Source organism: Chiloscyllium punctatum, chromosome 7, assembly GCF_047496795.1.
Source record: "Chiloscyllium punctatum isolate Juve2018m chromosome 7, sChiPun1.3, whole genome shotgun sequence".
Taxonomy (NCBI): Eukaryota; Metazoa; Chordata; class Chondrichthyes; order Orectolobiformes; family Hemiscylliidae; genus Chiloscyllium; species Chiloscyllium punctatum.
Window position 1 is genome coordinate 120996604 of NC_092745.1, and position 22329 is coordinate 121018932.

Below are 22329 nucleotides of genomic sequence, written 5' to 3' on the forward strand. Positions count from 1 at the left end.
AAGTCAAGATTACAGTGGTGCTGGAAAAGCACCTGATGAAGGGCTTTTGTCTGAAACATTGATTTTCCTACTCCTAAGGTGTTGCCTGACCTGCTCTGCTTTTCCAGCACCACTCTAATCTTGACTGCAATTTATTCAGTTAAGATTTTTAAGTCAAGTTTCCAGTAGGTGATACCTGCTAAATGAGCCAGCATTATTAATGCTGCCAGTAAAATAAATTGAGGGAGAATTGCCCTGGGCAGTTGTCAATAATACCCAGTTATCCAATGTTATACAGTTAAATTTTCCGTTAGGAGTTAAATTTAAGTCTCTAATGCATTTCAAAAAAATGGCAGAGTGCAGAATTGATACACAGAAAAAGAAAATCAAGTCAAAGTTATCTCTTGCCCACTCTTGGTGGAAGGTGCTGTCCTACAAAATCATGAGGTGCACGCATGCCAGGAAGGAGAGAAATTTCACATCCCCAGAAAACAAGTTGGAGGACTGACCATAAAAGCAAGAAACAACAAAGTTGCATTTACATTAAACAGGAAGTGGCTTCAACTTACAGATATTGTTCGGTAGTCTCCTTCCAAGAAGTTCCTGAGGGGGGCCAAAAAGTTAACTTCTGAGGAATGTATTAACTCCCTTTCTGCAGCACCAATTCGGTTTTCATTTTCTCCACATTTAATAAGAGCACTGCCTTTTGGGGGAGAAAAAACAATTACTCAAGCTCTTTCTTTATCTAATTAAAGTATGGACTTTTCTCACTTCAATTTTTCAATATAATTCTGTTATTATACTTGAGCTATGTAGCATAATGGGAGAATTCCCTACAGCTGGGATTTCAGAGACCTAACACAGCAACTTACCCTGTGACAGCAACTTTATGGCAATTTTGATACTGGTCTAGCAGTGAAAATATAACCGGACCATCACAACAGGACAGTATCATGATTCCCTCAGATAGGCAAATAACCTGAAAAGAAAGGAATCCCCAAAAAACTCTGGTACAAGGAAATGATGGACAAGATTTCAGCTTTTAAAACTTCTACTTTAACAGTAAAACCCAGAAATCAATGTAAAATTAAGCATACATTAACAAATGATTTTTTTTATGCAGAGAAATTCCAATACTACAAAGACAAAGGACGCTCAATTAAAAAGGACCACAAGTGCAGTTTTAATTCCAACTCTGGTGCACAGAATCCCGCAGTCCTTGAGTTTTCCCACTGGCTGCAAATTCAATTAGAGGTTCCAAACATGATTAACATCAAAGAACACATGCATTCTCAGGTTCTACTGCCCTGACTTTTTAAAACTTTCCGGAGTTCCTTTTCATCACTGTCCAGTTCATAGACGAAGCCCCTGATATAAATGGTCATATTTTGTTAATAGTTTTACAATTCATTCTCATTTAGTTTGCTTGTTCCTACCCACACAAATGGTGCATATGCAAAACTTTAAAATTTCTAATCACCAAATTAGCTGACACCAAACTAACTTCTGTTTCCATTTTCTGGTCAACTAGTTCCCATCTCCATCGCAAACTTGGTTACAGTCCACTTCACCACTTTGCCTCTTAACTGAAACCTCTCTCTCTCTGTCTAGAGAGACTAATTACTCTGAAATCCAATTATCTCAGAGCCAGGAACTTGAATTGTCACTCCATCCAGAGATCTCTCTCTTTTTCACTTTGGACAAAAGGGACATCTCAAAATAAGAACCTTTACATGGAACAGGGTCCATCTCAACAGAGATTCCTCCATGGATGTTTATCACCAGGCAATCAAACCATTTCAAAGAGATTAGAAATTTTAAAGTTTTGCACAGAAGCCAGCAAATTGAAACCAGTGTTGTATATGATGAGAGTTACTCGCAATATCCTGGAATTATTAACAGTTTGATTGTTAACATGAGGATTATTGTTTGGCTGCGACTCTTTTAGATAACATTACAATCAGACTGGCAGTCTCTCCTAATATTATAAAATGGCACAAGAAGATTCAAGTCTGATGAGAGGACATAAAGAAAGAAATAAGAGCTGGAGGTCGTCGTTTGGTTTGAGCCTGCTCTGCCATTCAACAAGATCATGGTTGATCACCTCCTTCAACACCATTAGCTATGAAGTTCACCATCTATATAAAGTACTGAAGTCAATTACATACAGGTTAAAAGTTATACTGTTTAAAAACACCCACTTATCATAGAATGATACAATACAGAGGAGCTAATCATGTTTGTGGCATTCCATGGTATTATTTTAGTCAAACATAACATCTTAATGAAATAAGTTGCTTTAAAACTGCATTTAATAATACAAAAGGAAGTTAGGTTTTGTCTAAGTGGTTGAACTTTCTTACCATATGCAGTGCCAGGACCAAATTCATTTCCAGCCTCAATCATATACTGTCCCAATTGTTCACAGTTATTTAGACGAGATGGTGCTTTTCGATCCAGTTTCTCATACACAAATTCTTCTATTCTTGTGTCTGAAGCAAATAAAATTTGATTTAGAGGTCATACACTAATGGATCACAAGACTTCAAATGAGATTCATTTTCTGCATTTGCACACATGCAGTTTGAAAACTACTGTATTTGCATTTTAACAGCTATTATGAATTCGGACAGAATATCTCAAGGTAGCCAAACAGAGCAATTGCTTGATTTTAACATTTAATTATTCTATTTGTGGACTGTTAGTTAAATAGAAACAACTGCAGGTTATTCAGTCCCCCAAGCTTGTTTGGGGGACTGAATAACCGACAGTTAGGTTAAACTAAACAGGAACAGAGTTTCTGATCCGGAATTGTTGGACTCTCAGAGCTTCAAAAACAAAAGCACTTCTGGGTGCTGTGGATAGAGGGGTCAGAGTCAGGTCACAGTTGAGAATTAAAATGACAAAAACCTGAACCCATGCTTGTGGGCTGAAGGGAAGAGCTCTGCAAAACAACTACACAGTCTAGTTTGGTCTCACTGTATTTAGAGGAATGAATACAGCAAACTAAATTCAAAGTAGTTGTACACTGTTGTTTCATCTCAAAGGACTGTTTGTAAGGTAAACAGCAAGGAGGTGGTACGACGGAAGAGAAGGGGTTTAAAGATGAGAAATGCTATCAGGGAGGAATGGCTACTTTGCAATACTGAAAAGGGACAGAAAGATACATTTGGTGGTGACATCATACTGAGGTGATGAAGAATAGTTCAGTGAATGCAGAGGCTGGTGGGGTGAATGGCAAGGTTGGGGGGGGGGGGGGGGGGGAAGGAGGAGGAGAAGAGTTCTCATATGCTTCAGGAAAGGGACGGGACAGGAGGGCAAAGCAGAAAAACATGAAATGGAGCAGATGTAGTCAAACATTTTGTCACCACAGTGGGGAAGGAATTTTCAGCTGAGAAAAAAAAGGAAGACATACTGGAAGTGCTAGTATGGAAGTCTACATCATAAAAAAAAGTGACGGAAACAGACAATGTGGAAGAGTTGAATAGGAGTCTGTACAGAAAGTGAGGTATGCAGTCAAAGTTTATTGATTTATTTATTCCTACTTTCAACCATGGTGTTGGTTGGTATAATGCTCGGAAAAATTACTTTTCTTTGGATAATGCAATTGTTGCTGGCAATGTTGCAGATGGTTAAAACACTTTTGAAACATTTATCGCAACCATTTAAAATTTTTCATAATGCTTTCTGAGAAATCTTCAGCAAGAAACACTGATAGGAAATTGAAGAGTTTTAGTAGCAGAATTTTTTAAAAATAAGCTTTACTAACAGCGGATACATTTCGCACTTTAGACAATGAAAATACCAAAGTGTACAAAAGCTGACACCTGGGCAAACCACAAAGCCATAAACTCTTAATTGTGAAATTCTCTACAGTTTCAAACCAAAAGTTCTGCCCTAAGTAAACCTCAAACCTCAAAGGCAAACTCTTCAGCTAATTAGATTCTTCCTTCATCCTAACAAGATTTAATTAAGAGTTAAACTTCCAAGAAGCAAAAGTTAGAATAAAATCAAATTACATGCTCAGAGGCATGTCACTCTTAAAAAAAATGCCATTAAAAAAAAAAGAGTTTAACTTGGCCAAAATTAAATCTAAGGGCTCTTTCATGGGGTGAATACGGCTCTCCAAAAGCGTTTGATGCATTCAGCTAGTATTAAAACATTTAAAAAAATGCATGTAACAGCACATATGCTTGAATTTTCAACATCCAATATGAACTGACTGAATTGATTGTCCCAGTTAAGGGTTGAAACTTCCTCACATCCTGTGAACTGCAGTTCTAAAGGTTACTGAATTTAAATCTAATACTAAATTGGTGGCACCAGGGCATTTTCTAAACATTCTGTGCAATAAACCATTTCTTACTTGGATTAGGTTGCAACAACACCTCAGTCTGTTTCATTATTTTCTCCGTCCATAGCTTTGTGCTTTCAGCTTTACTCAGTAGATTCTCTAGGTGGGCATCCAACTCTGTCTTCTCAGCTTGGCCCAATTTCTCCTCCGTAAACTGAAGCAGATTAAATAGATCAAAGTTACGTTTATGAATTACAGAAAGACTTTCAGTTTTACAACACTGCAAGTGCAACATACATGAACTGTAAAGGTAGTATTCAGGATAGCAACTCTCAAAATTATCATCCTGCTAAGACATCTAGTACAAACCCCAGGGTTGAACTGCACTGACTGAACATCCTGGAAGTGGGTGGATAGTCATGCAGAAATGCAGAAGACTACCACTCCATTTAGACAGTCATTTGTTACTACCCTCCTCAACTATTATCAAATTAAATTCTCATTCAGCTCCTTCCATTCAGAAATGCTTTCATAACCATCCCCCGAAGCTAAGTATTGTCGCACCTGCATTGTCTTGGGGAAACATGGAGTCAGGAAAGCGCCTGCATAATGATCCCCCAGGATTAGGGCATTTACATTTGCATTATCTCCAAGGATAATCTCATCCTACCATTGTACCTGGGGTAACATGTAGTTATGGGGTAGGAGAGGCCAGAGTATCTGGGGGCATAACCAACTGCCCTGTATAAAGTGGATTGTTTTTTTTAAACTTTGTTCGGGGTCTCATTTTGACTCGACTAGCAAAGAATGTCAGAGGGGTCAACTAGCTTACACAAGCTTGAATAAACTTAACTGTTTGCAGAGGTTGTGTGCGACTTGCATCTCGAATGTGAAACCTCTGGAAAAGAACCTAACAACCACACAGAAAAGACATCCATGCCCCTCATGATTTTATAAACCTCTATAAGGTCACCCCTCAGCCTCCAAAACTCCAGGGAAAACAGCCCCAGCCTATTCAACTTCCCCCTATAGCTTAAATCCTCCAATCCTGGCAACATCCTTGTAAATCTTTTCTGAATCCTTTCAAGTTTCACAACATCTTTCCGATAGGAAGGAGACCAAAACTGCATGCAATATTCCAAAAGTGGCCTAACCAATTTCCTGTACAGCCGCAACATGACCTCCCAACTCCTATACTGAAAGCTCTGACCAATAAAGGCAAGCATACCAAACACCTTCTTCACTATCCTATCTACCTGCGACTCATTTTCAAGGAGCTATTAATTTGCACATCAAGGTCTCTCTGTTCAGCAACACTCCCTTGAACCTTACCACTAAGTGCATAAGTCCTGCTAAGATTTGCTTTCCAAAATGCAACACCTCGCTTTTATCCAAATTAAACTCCACCTGTCACTCCTTGATCCATTGCAATATAAGGTAACCTTCTTCATTATCCACTATACCTCCAATTTTGGTGTCCTCTGCAAACTCACATCCAAATCATTTATATAAAGACGAATAGTGGACCAGCACTGATTCTTGTGGCACTTTATTGATTACAAGGCCCCAGTCTTTCAGGATTCTCTCCAACAAACTGCCTGCTACTGATGTCAGGCTCACCGGTTTCTAGTTCCCTGGCTTGTCCTTACCACCTTTCTGAAATAGTGGTAGCACCTTAGCGAACCTCCAGACTTCTGGCACCTCACCTGTGACTATCGATGATACAAATAACTCAGCAAGAGGCCCAGCAATCACTTCCCTAGCTTCCCACAGAGTTACAGGAAACATCTGACCAGGTCCTGGGGATTTATCCACCTTTATGCGTTTCAAGACATCCAGTACTTCCTCCTCTGTAATGTAGACGATTTCAAGATGTCACCATCTATTTCCCTACATTCTTTTTCTTCCACGTCCTCCTCCACAGTAAACACTGATGCAAAATACTCGTTTAGTATCTCCCAATCTCCTGCAGCTCCATATAAAAATTCTCTCCCTAGTTACCTTTTTGTTCTTAATGTATTTGTAAAAACCATTTGGATTCTCCTTAACCCTATTTGCCAAAGCTATCTCATGTCTCTTTTTTGCCCTGCTCATTTCTCTCAAGTACACTCCTACTGCCTTTATACTCTAAGGATTCACTCCATCCAGGTTGTCTATACCTGGCATATGCTTCCTTTTTTTTCTTAACCAAGCCATCAATTTCTTTAGTCATCCAGCATTCCCTATACCTACCAGCCTTTCTTTTCAACCTAACAGGAATATACTTCCTCTGGACTCTTATTACCTCATTTCTGAAGGCTTCCCTTTTTCCGGCCATCCCTTTACCTGCGACATCTGCCCCCAATCAGCTTTTGAAAGTTCTTGCCTAATACCATCAAAATTAGCCTTCTTTCAATTTAGAACTTTACCTCTTAGATCTATCTATCCTATTGCATCATTATTTTAAATCCAATAGAATTATGGTCACTGGCTGCAAAGTGCTCCCTCACTGACACCTCAATCATGTGCCCTGCCTTATTTCCCAAGAGTAGGTCAAGTTTTACATCTTCTTTTAGTAGGTATATCCACACACTGAATAGGAAAATTTTCTTGTAGATAGTGAACAAATTCCTCTCTATCTAAATCCTTAACACTATGGCAGTTCCAGTCTATATTTGGCAAGTTAAAATCCCCTACCATAACCACTTTATTATGCTTACAGATAATTGAGATCTCCTTACAAATTTGTTTCTTAATTTCCCTCTGAGTATTAGGGGGTCTATAATACAATCCCAATAAGGTGATCATCCCTTTCTTATTTCCCAGTTCCACCCAAATAACTTCCCTGGGTGTATTTGCTAGAATAGCCACCTTAAGTACAGCTGTAACACTATCCCTTATCCAAAATACCACTCCCCCCTCCTCTCTCACCTCCCTTTCTACCCTTCCTGTAGCATTTGTATCCTGGAACATTAGGCTGCCAGTCCTGCCCATCCCTGAGCCATGTTTCTGTACTTGCTTTGATATCCCAGTCCCATGTTTCTAACTGAGTTCATCTACCTTCCCAGTTAGGTCTGTTGAATTGAAAAAAAAATGCAGTTTAAATTATCAGTCCTACCTTGTTCTCTGCCTTTCCCTCCTGCCTTGACTGTTTGACTCTCTCCTTTTCTCAACTGTACCAGTCTCAGATTGATCTCTTTCCTCACTATCTCCCTGTAAATTCCTCATTGCCTCTAACTGTCGATCGGATAGGATTTGCAACCAACGGGGTTTATTGCAGATATAATCCTCAGTAACACAAACTCTCTTTAAACTCCCACATCCGACAAGAAGAGCATATCACTCTACTAAAGGTCATTTTTGCTTCTTCCAATCTACAGACCCTGAACATAACATTGTCTTAGTCCTCTACAAGACACTGCTCCAGGCTAAGTTAATACTTATGCCTTAAGAGACATATCTTAATAAAACATATAATCAAGAAAGAACCCACTCTACTCACTATTGAAGATTTACAGCAAGGCTACACTTAAAACTATTTACTTAATCTATTGCTGTGTTGTGACCTCTCCCAAGCAGGTTCATCCAAGATCAATTGTGAATTTTACTATTTGTTAAGTTTTCCTACATGCACTCCGATGTCCAGCGATACATGAATTCAAACAGCAAAGGCAGTAACCGCACAAGTTCACTGCTTTGATATGAGTCTTTATTTTTCTCACTGATCCGCAAAAGATTTTTACAAACTGCTATAAAGTTTAGTGCAACTTTAAACTTTGATATGCACACAACAAAAGCAAACCAAAAGCATGACGCATTAAGATTTTTAATGATGTCAGTGGTGAGTTAATTTGGTTTTCACTTTATTGCAGATGCTGGAACTTATTGAAAATTACAATTACAGAAGAAAAGGTGAACTGCGTGTTAAGGCTAGCATAGCTTAAGACCAATGCTAGTCAAAAATGAATTAGGTTTTTATACAATTTGTATCACATATACATCTAAGTTTAAAACCGCACAGAGACTTTAGAAACATCTCATATTTGGATTCAGATGTAATTATCCTGCACACATTTACCCAAATAAACTAATCAAAGCAACAGTCAACACAAATTATCAGCATTATCTGACCAAGGCTGATTAAAAATCTAACTGTCAAAATACATGGAATCATGAGTTCAAGGACCAGAGATTTCAGTTATTTTATTCTGTAAATAACGACCTCATTTAACTTGCCAAAATTCCTAGCTGACAATAATAAATGCTGACCTTGTTAATGAAAACTGCATCTCGTGAATAAAGACAACAAAAAATTTTGAAATAAGCTTAAAAACACCACAGTTGAAAAACTGTTTTCCCTCTCAATTATTATAAACCTAAAAAAAACTGCAAACCTCAGAGTAGCAATTACAGCTGAACAGCAGTTTCCTTGGAGTTATAATGGGTTTTAAGTCTGTCAACATTTTATACCTACTACTTGTAGGAGAATAAGAATGAGGCAAAAAGCATCCTCCATAGTCATCCATCACGATCTAACGTTAAGAAAAAATAAAGGAAAGTGCTAGAAGTTTGAGAGATTGAGCATTTTCAGATTTTAAATGAAATCAGATTTCATTATGCTTTCCTTTATTGGTCAGTGTATTGAGGACAGGAGTTGGGAGTACATGTTTCAGTTGTACGGGACGTTGGTTAGGCCACAGTTGGAATATTGCCTGCAATTCTGGTCTCCTTCCTATTGGAAAGATGTTGTGAAATTTGAAAGGGTTCAGAAAGATTTACAAGGATGTTGCCAGGGTGGGTGGATTTGAGCTATTGGGAGAGGCTGAACAGGCTGGGGCTGTTTTCCCTGGAGCATCGGAGGCTGAGGGAAGACCTATAGAGGTTTACAAAATTATGAGGGGCATGGATAGGGTAAATAGGCAAAGTCTTTTCCCTGGGGTGGGGGAGTCTAGAACTAGAGGGCATAGGTTTAAGGGTGAGAGGGAAAAGATATAAAAAAAATCCAAGGGGCAGCTTTTTCATGCAGAGGGTGGTACATGTATGGAATGAGCTGCCAAAGGAAGTGGTGGAGGCTAGTACAATTGCAACATTTAAAGGGCATTTGAATGGGTATATGAACAGGAAGTGTTTGGATGGATATGGGTTGGGTGCTAGCAGGTAGGACTAGATTGGGTTGGGATGGACAGGTTGGACCAAAGGGTCTGGTTCCATGCTGTAGATCTCTATGACTCCATGACAGAAGGTAAGTTTGATTTCAACTTTAATTGAATTTCCAACTCTTAGTTGAATGCAAATTTAATCTGTACCACACCAGGAATATTGGCAAATCAGTTATCACAAGAGACTATGAATACTGGTCATCGCGGTGAACTCAACAGGGAATCATTAATAACTCAACACTGATATAATGTAATGGATTTTAAGAGTCCTTGAGGCTTCCTGCCCACAGAGATTTGGAAGCCAAATGCTGGATGTCAGCATTAATCTCAAATCCTGTTCCCATTAAGTTCTTTTGCAACAACCTCATCTGAAGAAAGTAAACATTGCAGTAATTAAGTACAAAAAAGGTCTATGCAGCATAAGTGATATAAAAGTTATGAAATAGAACACATACTGGCTAAAATAGTGAGAAGAGACAAGAGGGCTCTCTAGACTGATTCCAGGTATGGAGAGATTGCCTTTTGAGGAGTGGTTGAGCAGGTTTTCCTTGTACTCACTGGAGGTATTACTGAAAGGCAACCTTATGGAAATATATAACATTTTCAGGCAGCTTGACAGGGTAAATGGCATGATGCAAGTATAAGAAATAGTTTGCTGGGTGGAGATGGATTAGCAACTCATGTTTCTGGGAAAAAAAACCAAGCTCTGAGTCATTGGAGAAGAAGTCTATAGCACAGCTTTTTTTTTAATGATATGTTTTACATTCATTTGAAGTCATTTGTTTTATCTCAAACTCACATACTACATGTACTTTTTGTGTCCTTGAGCAGAACTACTTTGTTAGACGAAGCAGCTAACAGTAGAGTACCTTGTGATTGAGCAACTGGTAAAATTAGGAGACAGACATTGCTTAATGAATAGAGATATTGTTCAAAGGCTGACTATGATCCAAAGCATTTTTTTCCACTGAGGAGACATCTGGACTCACAGCTATTTAAGTACATTCTGTATGGATCTGTGTACTGTTGATTGCTAAGAAAGCTATCCATCTATTAATGATTTTTTAAAAAATTATTTCATGATATGTAGCATCACTGGTGAAGCAAATATTTGATACTTAACCTTAATTGTTGAACAGAGTTGCTTGCTAGGCATTCACAAAACAGCAATCTGTATTATCATATACAAGTCATGATAGGATAGATATTGTGGGGGACTTCCAGTAAAGCAGTTTAGTCAACAATACGTACATCCAAAATCATTTGGTGAAACACATTTCAACCAATTTAAGAAACTGCTTCCCCCACTCCACCCTAAGTTATTACTGAATTCTTACATCACATTTTCCTTAACCCATTTTCTTTCATAGTATAGTGAAATTGTGACTTGTCAAAATCAGATAATCTGAAACACTGGTTGCATCAAAATTGATAGTAATTCCCAACAGCAGAATAGGCAATCCAACATAAGGATCCCCAGGATAAGACAGCTCTGCTAACTCCAAATTAGCCAGATTATCCTATGACGAGGGGTTACACTACAGCGCCAATTCATAGGCAAGCCATTATTTGACAAAAACCCTACATGTACGGCTTGCCCAGTTACTTACCTACTTCCCTAACTAAAACCACGCCCTAACTAAAACCACAAAGGCAATAGAAGTACACCAGGGTTGTACATTGCAGTACGCAAACACGACAAACACATTCGGCTGTATAGACAGGATAGCCAACTATACTGCACCTGCCCAAAGACAGTATGGTAAGCAGAGCGTTTTCAGAGCTAATTTCAAACATTTTAAAATAGCTTTGACTGTACAATGTTGGGTCATTGTGAGATGTGAACAAAATGATAAAATAAGACATTTTCAATATATTCAGTTATTACTGCATATTTATTTAGTTAATTTCCACAGCATGTTCTTCGACAAAAGTGGGTTATGTAGGAATTTCCTTGGCTATCTTGAAACCCTGCTAAATACAAATTTGAGAGTGGACCCCGTAAATAAACCTAAATTGAACCTGTTGCTTGGTTTGGTAGCAGTCACTAAATCCAACCCGTAATTTCTGTCTGGCCCCCAGAACTGGAGCCATGCACCAAGGTTTGAAGTTAGTCCCCCATCTTTGCCAAATCCACAAAACATCCTACTCTGTCAGAAAAATCCAGTTTAAAATTTCTCGATCCCTCACACGACTGGAATTCCAGTCATGGGAAATCAGACAGTGAATTTAAGGATGGAAAAATACACAGGTTCAAGTACAAAAGTTAAACAGAAAGAAGGGTGTAAAGAATGAGTTTGGTTGGTAAGGTTCCCCCACTCCCCAGCCTCTGTGAAGAGAGACAATGTTTACGTTTCAAGACTCTGACTTGCAACAGAAAAGACATTTTCTTTTATGCAGGAGCAGCACAGAAAACCAAGCTATTCCACCAAAAGTATTTTGAAGGTAAAGATTTAAGATTCACCTCAACCACTGAAGACCTGTGTTTTAAGTTTGACAAAAAAAATGTTGATTGCATGAGGAAATAAAATGCTGCACTTACCTCAATTCATGCCAGTGTCTTGATTTAAAAATGACAGAAACACACAAGCTTGAATTTAACAGCAGACTATTACCCTGATAACAGCAATTTAGCAATGACAGGATGATGATTACATTCCTTCAGTCAACTAACTTCACTGCACTCTGTTACCATGTATACAAAGTCATTTGATAGGTCACAAAGCAGCAAAACTCTAAGATGCAGCTTGACTGCTGATGGACATATTCTTCTTGCTAAATATTTTCAGTTCTATGAGACGCCGCAAAAATAAAAATGTTAAAATATTCATATCATACCACAGCAGAAAAATACAATACCCAAATGGTACATCAGCCCAATAATGTACCTTAACACAATTTAGGTACAACCAGTATCTTGGTTAGGAACCTGTTTTAGTTCCACTCTGCACACAAGACAGGCCACCTAGGGAAGCAAATCTTTTAATTAAGATCACATACAGAATCTTCTACTAACAGTAGTTACTTTGGACAAAAGAGGGTATAGGTGGACTGGAAACCTTTTGGCAAATGTGCAGAATTCCAAAAAAGCTACAATTTGACAAGTGATAATACAAAAGAAGCTTGATTTGAGTTAGCAGTATCATTTGAATAGTATACAGAAATGAACAGCATATTGAAGGTAAACACTAGATGCATTATGCAGACAATTGACAGATGTCTAGTTTCAACCCATGAATGAAAAACAGAGTGAAATTATTTGTTTCATAACCACAAGTGCAAAGCTTGCCACACCCTACGATTTCAACAGAGGTTGTCAAAACTTAACCCATATGACCCAACAGAAGCAGACTTAATCCAACAAGCAGAATTAAAATTATGCATGCTGGCAATAAAAACAAAAGTTAGGAAATGCAAGAAATAGACAGCTGCTCCATCAGCATTTCAAAAGTAAAACTAGCACTTTACTCCAAGATGGTAAGCAAGCTAAATAGGGTTTCTGTTCCTCATTCAGAGAACCATTATAATTACTTTATATTTTCAGGAAACGTCCTGTGTTGTGAAGGTTTGGTGAATTTAAATGCACCCTGCCAGTACTAGTGCAACAACACCTTGCATTTATAAATGTAGAAAATGCCAAAACATTTCACAGAAAGGACAAGTAAAATGATGAATGCCAGCCCCAAGTGTTGGGAGAGGATGATCACCAATTTGGTCAAAATAGCAGCATTTTATGGAGCATATTAAAAGGTGGAAGGGAAGAAACATTGGGTGCGTGGTGAATAGCTGACAAGACACAGCTGTCATGATGAAGGGATTGGATGAACAGAGAATTTGGGGGGTGGGGAGTGGGTGGAAGATTGTGTGGGGCTAGGTAAACTGATTTTATGACAAGGGGAATTTTAAATCTGAAGGGTAGGAGGGCCAAGAGCTAAAAGCAGGTCAGTAAGAAAACAGCTGACCAGCATTTGGAGTGGAATACAACATACCAAGCTAAGTTCAAGCTAAGTTATGGAAAGTGGAGGATTGAGATTGACCAGGAACAGCTGGAACTCAAAGCGTCCAGAAACAGATGAGTGTTTCAGCAAATTTGGAATAATGAATATAGTAAGTACTCAGAGCTCAGGGCCAAAGAGAATGCTGAAGTTGCAAAGAATCGGCAACAATAGGAGGCAGTTGCCAGACAGAAGATTGGATTCGATGGCAAGGACAATTATGTGGTCAAGATTGAAGACTGCTTTCATCAAGGAATATTCACTTTGCAAAATGCAGCTGAAGGAAATCCTGACTTATCAAGACAGCATGGGCTAGCCAGCATCTTGACAATGCTTAAGTATTGAAGGTAGCAATAGAGATAGCAGATGCAGGTATTATCAGCATACCTGTGGATGCTGCCCCAATCTGTAGGGGTTGCAGGGTAAGTGTGGAAGAGGTAGTGATTAAGCAAAAAGATCCTGATGGACTTTGGAAGTAATAATTCTAGGGCGGTAAGGGAAGCCTTTGCAAGAGAAATATCTTGCTGTCAAAAGTACCCAGCGTACTGAAGGAGGTGGCTCTAGAAATCATGGATGCGTTGGTGATTATTTTCCAGAGTTCGATAGAATCAGGATCAGTTCCTGCGGATTGGTGGGTAGCTAATGTTGTACCACTTTTTAAGAAAGGAGCGAGAGAGAGAAAGCAGGAAATTATAGACCAATTAGTCTGACCTCAGTGGTGGGAAAGATGCTGGAGTCAATTATAAAAGGATGAAATTACGACACATCTGGATAGCAGTAACAGGATAGGTCAGAGTCAGCATGGATTTATGAAGGGGAAATCATGCTTGACTAATCTCCTGGAATTTGTTTGAGGATGTAACTCTGAAGATGGACAAGGGAGATCCAGTGGATGTAGTGTACCTGGATTTTCAGAAAGCCTTTGATAGAAGTCCCACATAGGAGGTTAGTGAGCAAATGTAGGGCGCATGGTATTTGGGGCAAAGTACTGACTTGGATTGAAAATTGGTTGGCTGACAGGAAACAAAGAGTAGTGATGAACGACTCCCTTTCGGAATGGCAGGCGGTGACCAGTGGGGTACCGCAGGGATCAGTGCTGCGACCGCAGCTTTTTACAATATATATTAATGATATAGAAAATGGTATTAATAGTAATATTAGCAAATTTGCTGATGATACAAAGCTGGGTGGCAGGGTGAAATGTGAGGATGATGTTAGGAGATTACAGGGTGACCTGGACAGGTTAGGAGAGTGGACAGATGCATGGCAGATGGGAGTTTATTGTGGATAAATGTACGGTTATCCACTTTGGTGGCAAGAACAGGAAGGCAGATTACTACCTAAATGGAGTCAAGTTAGGTAAAGGGGCAGTACAAAGAGATCTGGGTGTTCTTGTACATCAGTCAATAAACGCAAGCATGCAGGTACAAAAGGTAGTGAAGAAAGCTAATAGCATGCTGGCCTTCATAACAAGAGGGATTGAGTATAGAAGCAAAGAGGTTCTTCTGCAGCTGTAAGGGCCCTGGTGAGACCGCACCTGGAATATTGTGTGCAGTTCTGATCTCCAAATTTGAGGAAAAACACTCTGGCTATTGAGGGAGTGCAGCATAGGTTCACGAGGTCAATTCCTGGAATGGCAGGACTATCTTATGTGGAAAGATTGGAGCGACTAGGTTTGTATACCCTTGGGCGGCACAGTGGTTAGCACTGTTGCCTCACAGCACCAAAGACATGGGTTCAATTCCCGCCTCAGGCGACTCTGTGTGGAGTTTGCACATTCTCCCTATGTCTGCGTGGGTTTCCTCCGGTTTCACCCCACAATCCAAAAATGTGCAGGTTAGGCAAATTGGCCATGCTAAACTGCCTGTGGTGTTAGGTGAAGACGTAAATGTAATGGAATGAGTCTGGGTGGGTTGCGCTTCAGCAGGTCGGTGTGGACTTGTTGGGCCAAAGGGCCTGTTTCCAGACTAAGTAATCTAATAAAAAGAGTGTAGAAGACGGAGAGTGGATCTGATTGAGACGTATAAGATTATTAAAGGATTGGACACTCTGGAGGCAGGAAACATGTTTCCGCTGATGGGCGAGTCCCGAATCAGAGGACACAGCTTAAAAATAAGGGGTAGGCCATTTAGGACAGAGATGAGGAGAAGCTTCTTCACCCAGAGAGTGGTGGGTGTGTGGAATGCTCTGCCCCAGAGGGCAGTGGAGGCCCAGTCTCTGGATTCATTTAAGAAAGAGTTGGATAGAGCTCTCAAGGATAGTGGAATCAAGGGTTATGGAGATAAGGCAGGAAGAGGATACTGATTAAGGATGATCAGCCATGATCATATTGAATGGTGGTGCAGGCTCGAAGGGCAGAATGGCCAACTCCTGCACCTATTGTCTATTGAATACCTAAAACTCGAACCAAACAATATCGAACAGTGCAACGCAGAAGACAGATTGTGCAAAACAGAAGACAAACTGTAAGGCATGTGTGTGGTAAAATGTTCAAAGGTTGCAGAAAAGTCAAGGAAAAGAAGGATGAATAATGCACAGCCTGTCATCAAAGTGGCAATACTCAGCAATGACAGAAGGCTGAGTGCTTCTTTTTGGTGCGCATAGGTGAATTCTTGAATTCCTGGTGAAGGTTATATACCTAATTCTGATTGGTGTGGTGTGTTTTTTCTGCAGCTGGTAGCAAACGTTGAGAAAGCTGCTTAAAAGACCCCAACCCACCTTTACTCTTAAAAGGCAGCATTCCCTTTCACTTGACAACAAGCAAACAAGTGACTACATCAGTGCATCATATGGAGAATCTTAAGTTGTCAGTGATGGCAGACTAACCTATTGATTTCCACTTTCTAGTTTGAAGAAGGTAATCAACTGAAGTGGGGGAACCAAAGGTCCTTCGCAGCAATAGTACAACACACCCATCCTAGTCATTACCAAAAAAGATGGCACGACATTCGCTGATTATCAAAAAACAAAAACCATTTGAATACATTGCACTATTTACTACAAAAGTGCCAGCTAGAGAATATACATTATTTCAGAAATCTCCAAAAATATACAAATAAGAAAAGCCATACAGTGGAACCTCTGATACCAAAATCCCACCACCCAATCACAGTATTAAACTTTGCAACAAGGTTACTGTCTTATTACTGTTGTTTACTCAGTGTACCTATCTATATCTATTTGTAGACTGTCTTCCTCCAACTTGCTTGTGTACCCACCTTTGTAATTCACGTTGTAAGTTTGCTCGCTGAGTTGGAAGATTTGTTCTCAGACTTTTTGTCACATGCTGGGTAACATTATCAGCAAGCATCTGTTTAAGCGCTGGTGTTCTGTCCCATTTTCTATTTGTGTGTCTTGGTCTGTTAAGGTGGGTGATAAACTTCCGGTTCTTTTTCTGAGAAGTTGGTAAATGGGGTCCAAATTGATGTGTTTGTTGATGGAGTTCCAGTCTCTAGGAATTCCTGTGCGTGTCTTTATTTAGTCTGCCCCACAATTGGATGTATTGTCCCAGTCGATCTGGTGTACCTCATCATCTGTGTGTAAGGATCCTACCTGAACCACAAACTCAGCCACAAATCTTCACAAAAATTGCAAATTTGTTACAATACATTCAATCCCTTCATCCAAGTCATTACACAGACTAAATATCTGAGGTCACAGCACTGATCCCTGTGATACTCCAATACTGACCATTTGCCATCTGGAAAATGCCTCTTTATCCAATTCTGTTTCCTATTAGTTTGCCAATCCTCCATCCATGCTAACATCATGAACTCTTATCGTGGGCAATTTTTTATGTGGCACCTTATCAAATGCCTTTTGGAAATCTCAATCCACTGGATTTATCAGTTCTGCCTGTTACATCTCAAAGACCTCTAACAAATGTGTCAAATAATTTCAAAACTTATGGCAATCGATAAAGTAATCAATAAACTTTATTTTTCATAAAAACTTGTTGACTCTGCCTGATTGCATTGATTTTCTAAAAGCACCACTGCAACTTCAATTGTGAATTCCAAATTTTTTGCAATAACAGATATTAGGTTAATTCAATTCACTGAACTTAACGTAACTAATGAGGTTAATATGATTTTACTCCACATGATACTAAGAAATGGCCGAAGACAATAGATAGTGCAAAGCGTCTTTGAGTCCTGACAACATTCTTACAATAGAACTGGAAGATTGTGCTCCAGAACTAGCTGCACCCCTAGTCAAACTGTTCCAGGTCAACTTCAAGACTCTCAACCTGCCAAACATTTGAGGGATATGGGCCGAGGGCAGGCAGGTGGGACTAGTTTAGATGGCATTATGGTCAGTATGGACAGTTGGACTGTATGAGCTGTTTCTGGCCTATATGACTATATAAAATGTGGAAAAAAGTGCAAGTATGACCTGTACAAAAAAGCAGGATATATCCAACCGGGTTAATTAATACCCCATCAGTTTACTCCTCATCATCAATGAAACAAGGGATTGTCAACAGACTATCAAGTGGTACTTGCAAAGGAATAACCTGCTCAGCTTGGATTCTGCCTGTGCTATTCAGCTACTGACTTTATTACAACCTTGCTTCAGGCATTGATAAGAGAGAAGAGGGGAGACTGACTCGCCTTGACCAAATGAGATATCAACAAAGCCCACCAAAACTACAGTCAAAGGGAATAAGGAGGAAAACTCTCCACTGGTTGGGGTCACACCTAGCACAAAGAAAAACTGTTGTGATTTTTGGAACTCAATCATCTCAGCCACAGAACGTCACTGGAGTTCTTCCGGGTCGCTATTTTCTAATCAACATGTTCATGGATGTTATTACACACTTCTAGAGCAGGTGGGATGTGAACATAGGCCTCCTAATAAGTGTCCAAGGCCCAAACATCTTCAGCTGCTTCATTAATGCCTTCCATTGAATGCTTAACATTATTTACATAATGTTATAGTCATATCACTGGATGAGTAATCCAGAACCCCAGGATAACATTCTGGGGAGGTGTGCTCAAATCCCATCATGGCTGATGGTGAAATTTCAATTTAATAAAAAAAATCTAAAAATAAAAACTCTGATTCTAGCCTACTTACAATCATGTAACAACTGTCAATTGTTGTAAGAAAGAATATTGGTTTAACAATGTCATTTAGGGAAGGAGATCTGCCATCCTTACCTGGTCTGGTCTACATGCGACTCCAGACCCACAGCAACACAGCTGCTGTAACCTCCCTCTGGACAAATAAGGGAAGGGCAGCAAATGCTGGCCGAGCCAGAGATGCATATATCTCATTAAGGACTAAAAATATTAAGACAAGTGGAGATGTTAGGTGAAAATCGCACAATGTTCTGCATCACTCAACTCCTTAGAGTCTGAAGCAGTCCATGACCTCACACACCAAAACCTGTACAACATCCAAGCTTGGATTAGGTGGCAACTAACATTTGTGCCAAACAAGTGCCAGGTAATGGCCATCTTCAACAAAAAGAATCTTATCAACGTGCCTTGACGTTCAATGGCATTACCATCTCAAATTCGCACTAACAACACAGTGATCAGAAACTGAACTATCCACGTAAATATCGTAGCAAGAAAAGATGGTCAGAGCTTGCAATTCTACAGTGACTAACTCACCTTCTGTTTCCCAGTGCCTACCCATCATCTACAAGACAAGTTAGAAAAGTGATGGAATATTCTCCATTTGCCTGGACATGTGTAGTTCCATCAACGCAACCCAGGGCAAAGCAGCCCATCTGACTGATGTACCATCCACTACCTTCAACTTTCACTCCCTCCACTACTGATACACTGCAGTTATTCACCAAGGCTCCTTCAAAAACATCTTCCAAAGCTGAGAACTCTACCTCCTAGAAGGACAAGGGGAGATGACAAATAGGATCATCACCACCTGCAAGTCCCACTCCAAGCCCCACACAGTCCTGATTTGGATCTACATCAAATGTGTCACTAAATGACCGTCTGAACAACACTGGGTATACCTATACCCAAAGGGCCACAGTTGTCCAAAGACAATAGCTCACTACTGCCTTCTCCATTGAGAGACACTCATGTTATGACGTGTGGGTGCAGTCAATCAGAAACCAACAGACTTGTCAGCTTTCAGTTTTTCTCTCGTGAAATCAGTACATTCCTCTCTCCCTTTGGTCCACACTTAAGGTACATTACCACAAAAATACAAATTACTTGTTCAAAATTTCTGCCATTATTAATTTCTAGCTTCATCCAAGAAGGAACCAGTGCTTACCTTCACGACTAGCTTCCTTTTTACGTAGTTGCAGAAGCTCTATATTTCTGGTTTTAAGTTTCTCACCAGTTTACCTTTAATCTAACGTCTCCCTCTTTAATGTTTTCACTAGTTTCAGAAATTCTGTCAATCTGCCATGCCCGGTAATCGATGTGGAGCATCGACTTTCAATTTGCCACTCACCTCAGCTCAGAAAAATCAGAAATGCGCAGAAACCCACAAGCACAAAAATAATAAAATGCTACAGATAGCAACAGAGAGAGAGAGAGAGAGACAGGCCCCAATTGTGGTGGGAATATACTTCCTCTCGAGAATCTGACAGGAGTGACTACACCCCACATTAACTTTCCAGACACAATAGGAGCTTTCTGTTTCTATTCTGAATTGGAAATGCCTTGGTCTGGGAAGGGGAAGAGGTTTATTTTCCTCTGCCAAAGAGTATGGAAAGAAAACAGAGAGTGGAGTTTGAGAGCAAAAAGAAAAGACAAATCACCAGTGAGATAAACCCAGTAATTTACTCAAGTGAAACATCACCAGGAGCTGGGCTGGGAGGGAGTGCCCACTCCCCAGGGGAGCCTGGGCGCCGCCTGGCACCGAGTGGAGCTTGTTATTTCTCATTTTACAACCGGGGACGAGGGGAGTTGGGGCGGGGGGGGTGGCCTACTTGACCCCTCACCCCCTCAGCACGGCCGCCTCAGACCCCGGGCCTGTCAAACCTCCACCTACACGTCCACATTCGGGCTGGGCCTTGCCCACTCGGCCTCAGCCCTCAGCCCGCCCCCCTCCCCCCGCGGCCTGTATGAAGCCCTCTACCTGGACGGCGCGGCTGAGGAAGGTGCCGGCTCCGGCCGCCAGTTTCTTCACGTTGAAGTCCATGGCGTCTGGAGCGGTGTCGGTGTCGGTGACGGGGGCTCGGGCTCGGGCTCGAGCCGCCTCCTGCCCCACCCCCACACGACACACAAACAAACAAACAAACAGACCCAGCCAATCACCGCCCCGCCTCCGCACCGCTCGACCAATCGCGAGTCTGGGTCCACCCACGGGGTCATCCAATCACCCGCCCCCTCCGCTAGAGAACCAATCGCCATCCAGAATCGTGCCACGATCCAAACCAATCACCGTCCTACCCCGCTGGAGAACTAATCGCAATCCAGAATTGTTCCACCATCTTAACCAATCACCGCGCCCTCTGTTGGAGAACCAATCACCATCCAGAATCGTGCATCAGTCTTAACCAATCACCGTCCCCTCCTTTGGAGAACCAATCGCCATCCCGAATCATGCCTCAATCTTAACCAATCACCGCGCCCTCTGTTGGAGAACCAATCGCCATCCCGACTCGTGCCCCAGTCTTTTCCAATCACCGCCCCATTGGTTGGAGAACCAATCGCCATCCAGAATCGTGCATCAGTCTTAACCAATCACCGTCCCCTCCTTTGAAGAACCAATCGCCATCCCGAATCATGCCTCAGTCTTAACCAATCACCGCCCCCTCTGCTGGAGAACCAATCAGTTGTCCACAGTTTTACCCAGTCACCGAACCTTCCACTGGAGAAGCAATTGCCATCCCAAATACCTCCACAATGTTAATGAACCACCGTCCCCTCTGCTGGGAAGCCAATCACTGTCCAGCAACCTGCACCAGGATTACCCAATCACCACCTCTCCACCAGAAAACTATTCACCATCTGCCTTGGGTTGAACCAATCATCATCCCCTAAAATGGGAAACCAATAACCGCCCGAGGATTAACCAATCGGTGTCTACTTGGACGGTCATCCACTGCTTGTCGTACAGTCTGAAAATTAGCCAATAGGCGTCCATCTCAGACGAAGAACCAATAAACAACTGGAACCCTTCCTCAGGATTACCCAATCATCACCCAACCCGTCAATCAACCAATCAACTCCCAGGAACCTGGATTAACCAGTCAATACAACCAAGATTTTCCAGGTCCACTCTAAATTTGTCTCTAATCTCCAGCATAAACAGTACCCACTTCTGCCTAATCAGCAAAACCACGGTCATTTAGCAACCCCTAGGCATAACAACAGCAAAATAAACATTGAAAGAACTGCGGATGCTGGAAATCAGAAACAGAAATTGCTGGAAAGGCTCAGCAGGCCCAGCACCATCTATGGAGAGAAATCAGATTTCACGTTTCAGGATAACTTCCTGATAGAGATAGATAAATTCTTGATTGTAAAGGGGATCAAGGGGTACAGGAAGAAAGCGGCAGAATGGGGTTGAGAAAGCATGGTGGCATGGTGGCACAGTGGTACAGTAGTTAGCACTGCTACCTCACAGTGACAGAGACCGGGTTCAATTCCCGCCTCAGGCAACTCTCTGTGTGGAGTTTACACATTCTCCCTGTGTCTGTGTGGGTTTCCTCCGGGTGCTCCGGTTTCCTCCCACAGTCCAAAAATGTGCAGGTTAGGTGAATTGGGCCATGCTAATATTGCCCGTAGTGTTAGGTGAAGGGGAATGGGTCTGGGTGGGTGGCGGGTCGGTGTAGACTTGTTGGGCCGAAGGGCCTGTTTCCACACTGTAATCTAATCTAATCATTCAGGAAATTTATCAGTCATATTTGAATGATGCAGCAGACTCTGTCTATGCACAGATAACAGAGTGAACAAGGTTAATTCCTGTTACAGCAAACTCACACTGACAC

The 22329-nt window shown here is 41.0% G+C and overlaps 1 protein-coding gene across 4 annotated transcripts in view; it reads right to left on the reverse strand.

Moving 5' to 3' along the window:
* LOC140480099 (endophilin-B1-like) overlaps positions 1-20710 on the reverse strand; it is a 40737-nt gene extending 20027 nt beyond the window's left edge. For 3 of the 4 annotated variants that reach the window (XM_072574744.1, XM_072574743.1, XM_072574742.1), the window contains exons 1-4: positions 20472-20652; positions 4346-4487; positions 2343-2471; positions 549-682 (exon numbers count right to left, since the gene is read on the reverse strand). In XM_072574744.1, coding sequence (XP_072430845.1) covers positions 549-682; positions 2343-2471; positions 4346-4487; positions 20472-20534 — 468 coding nt within the window. In that variant the 5' untranslated portion in view covers positions 20535-20652. Of the gene's footprint in view, positions 1-548; positions 683-2342; positions 2472-4345; positions 4488-20471 lie in introns of all 4 variants that reach the window. The other variant, XM_072574745.1, reaches the window with a different exon arrangement.
* Positions 20711-22329: the final 1619 nt, after the last annotated feature.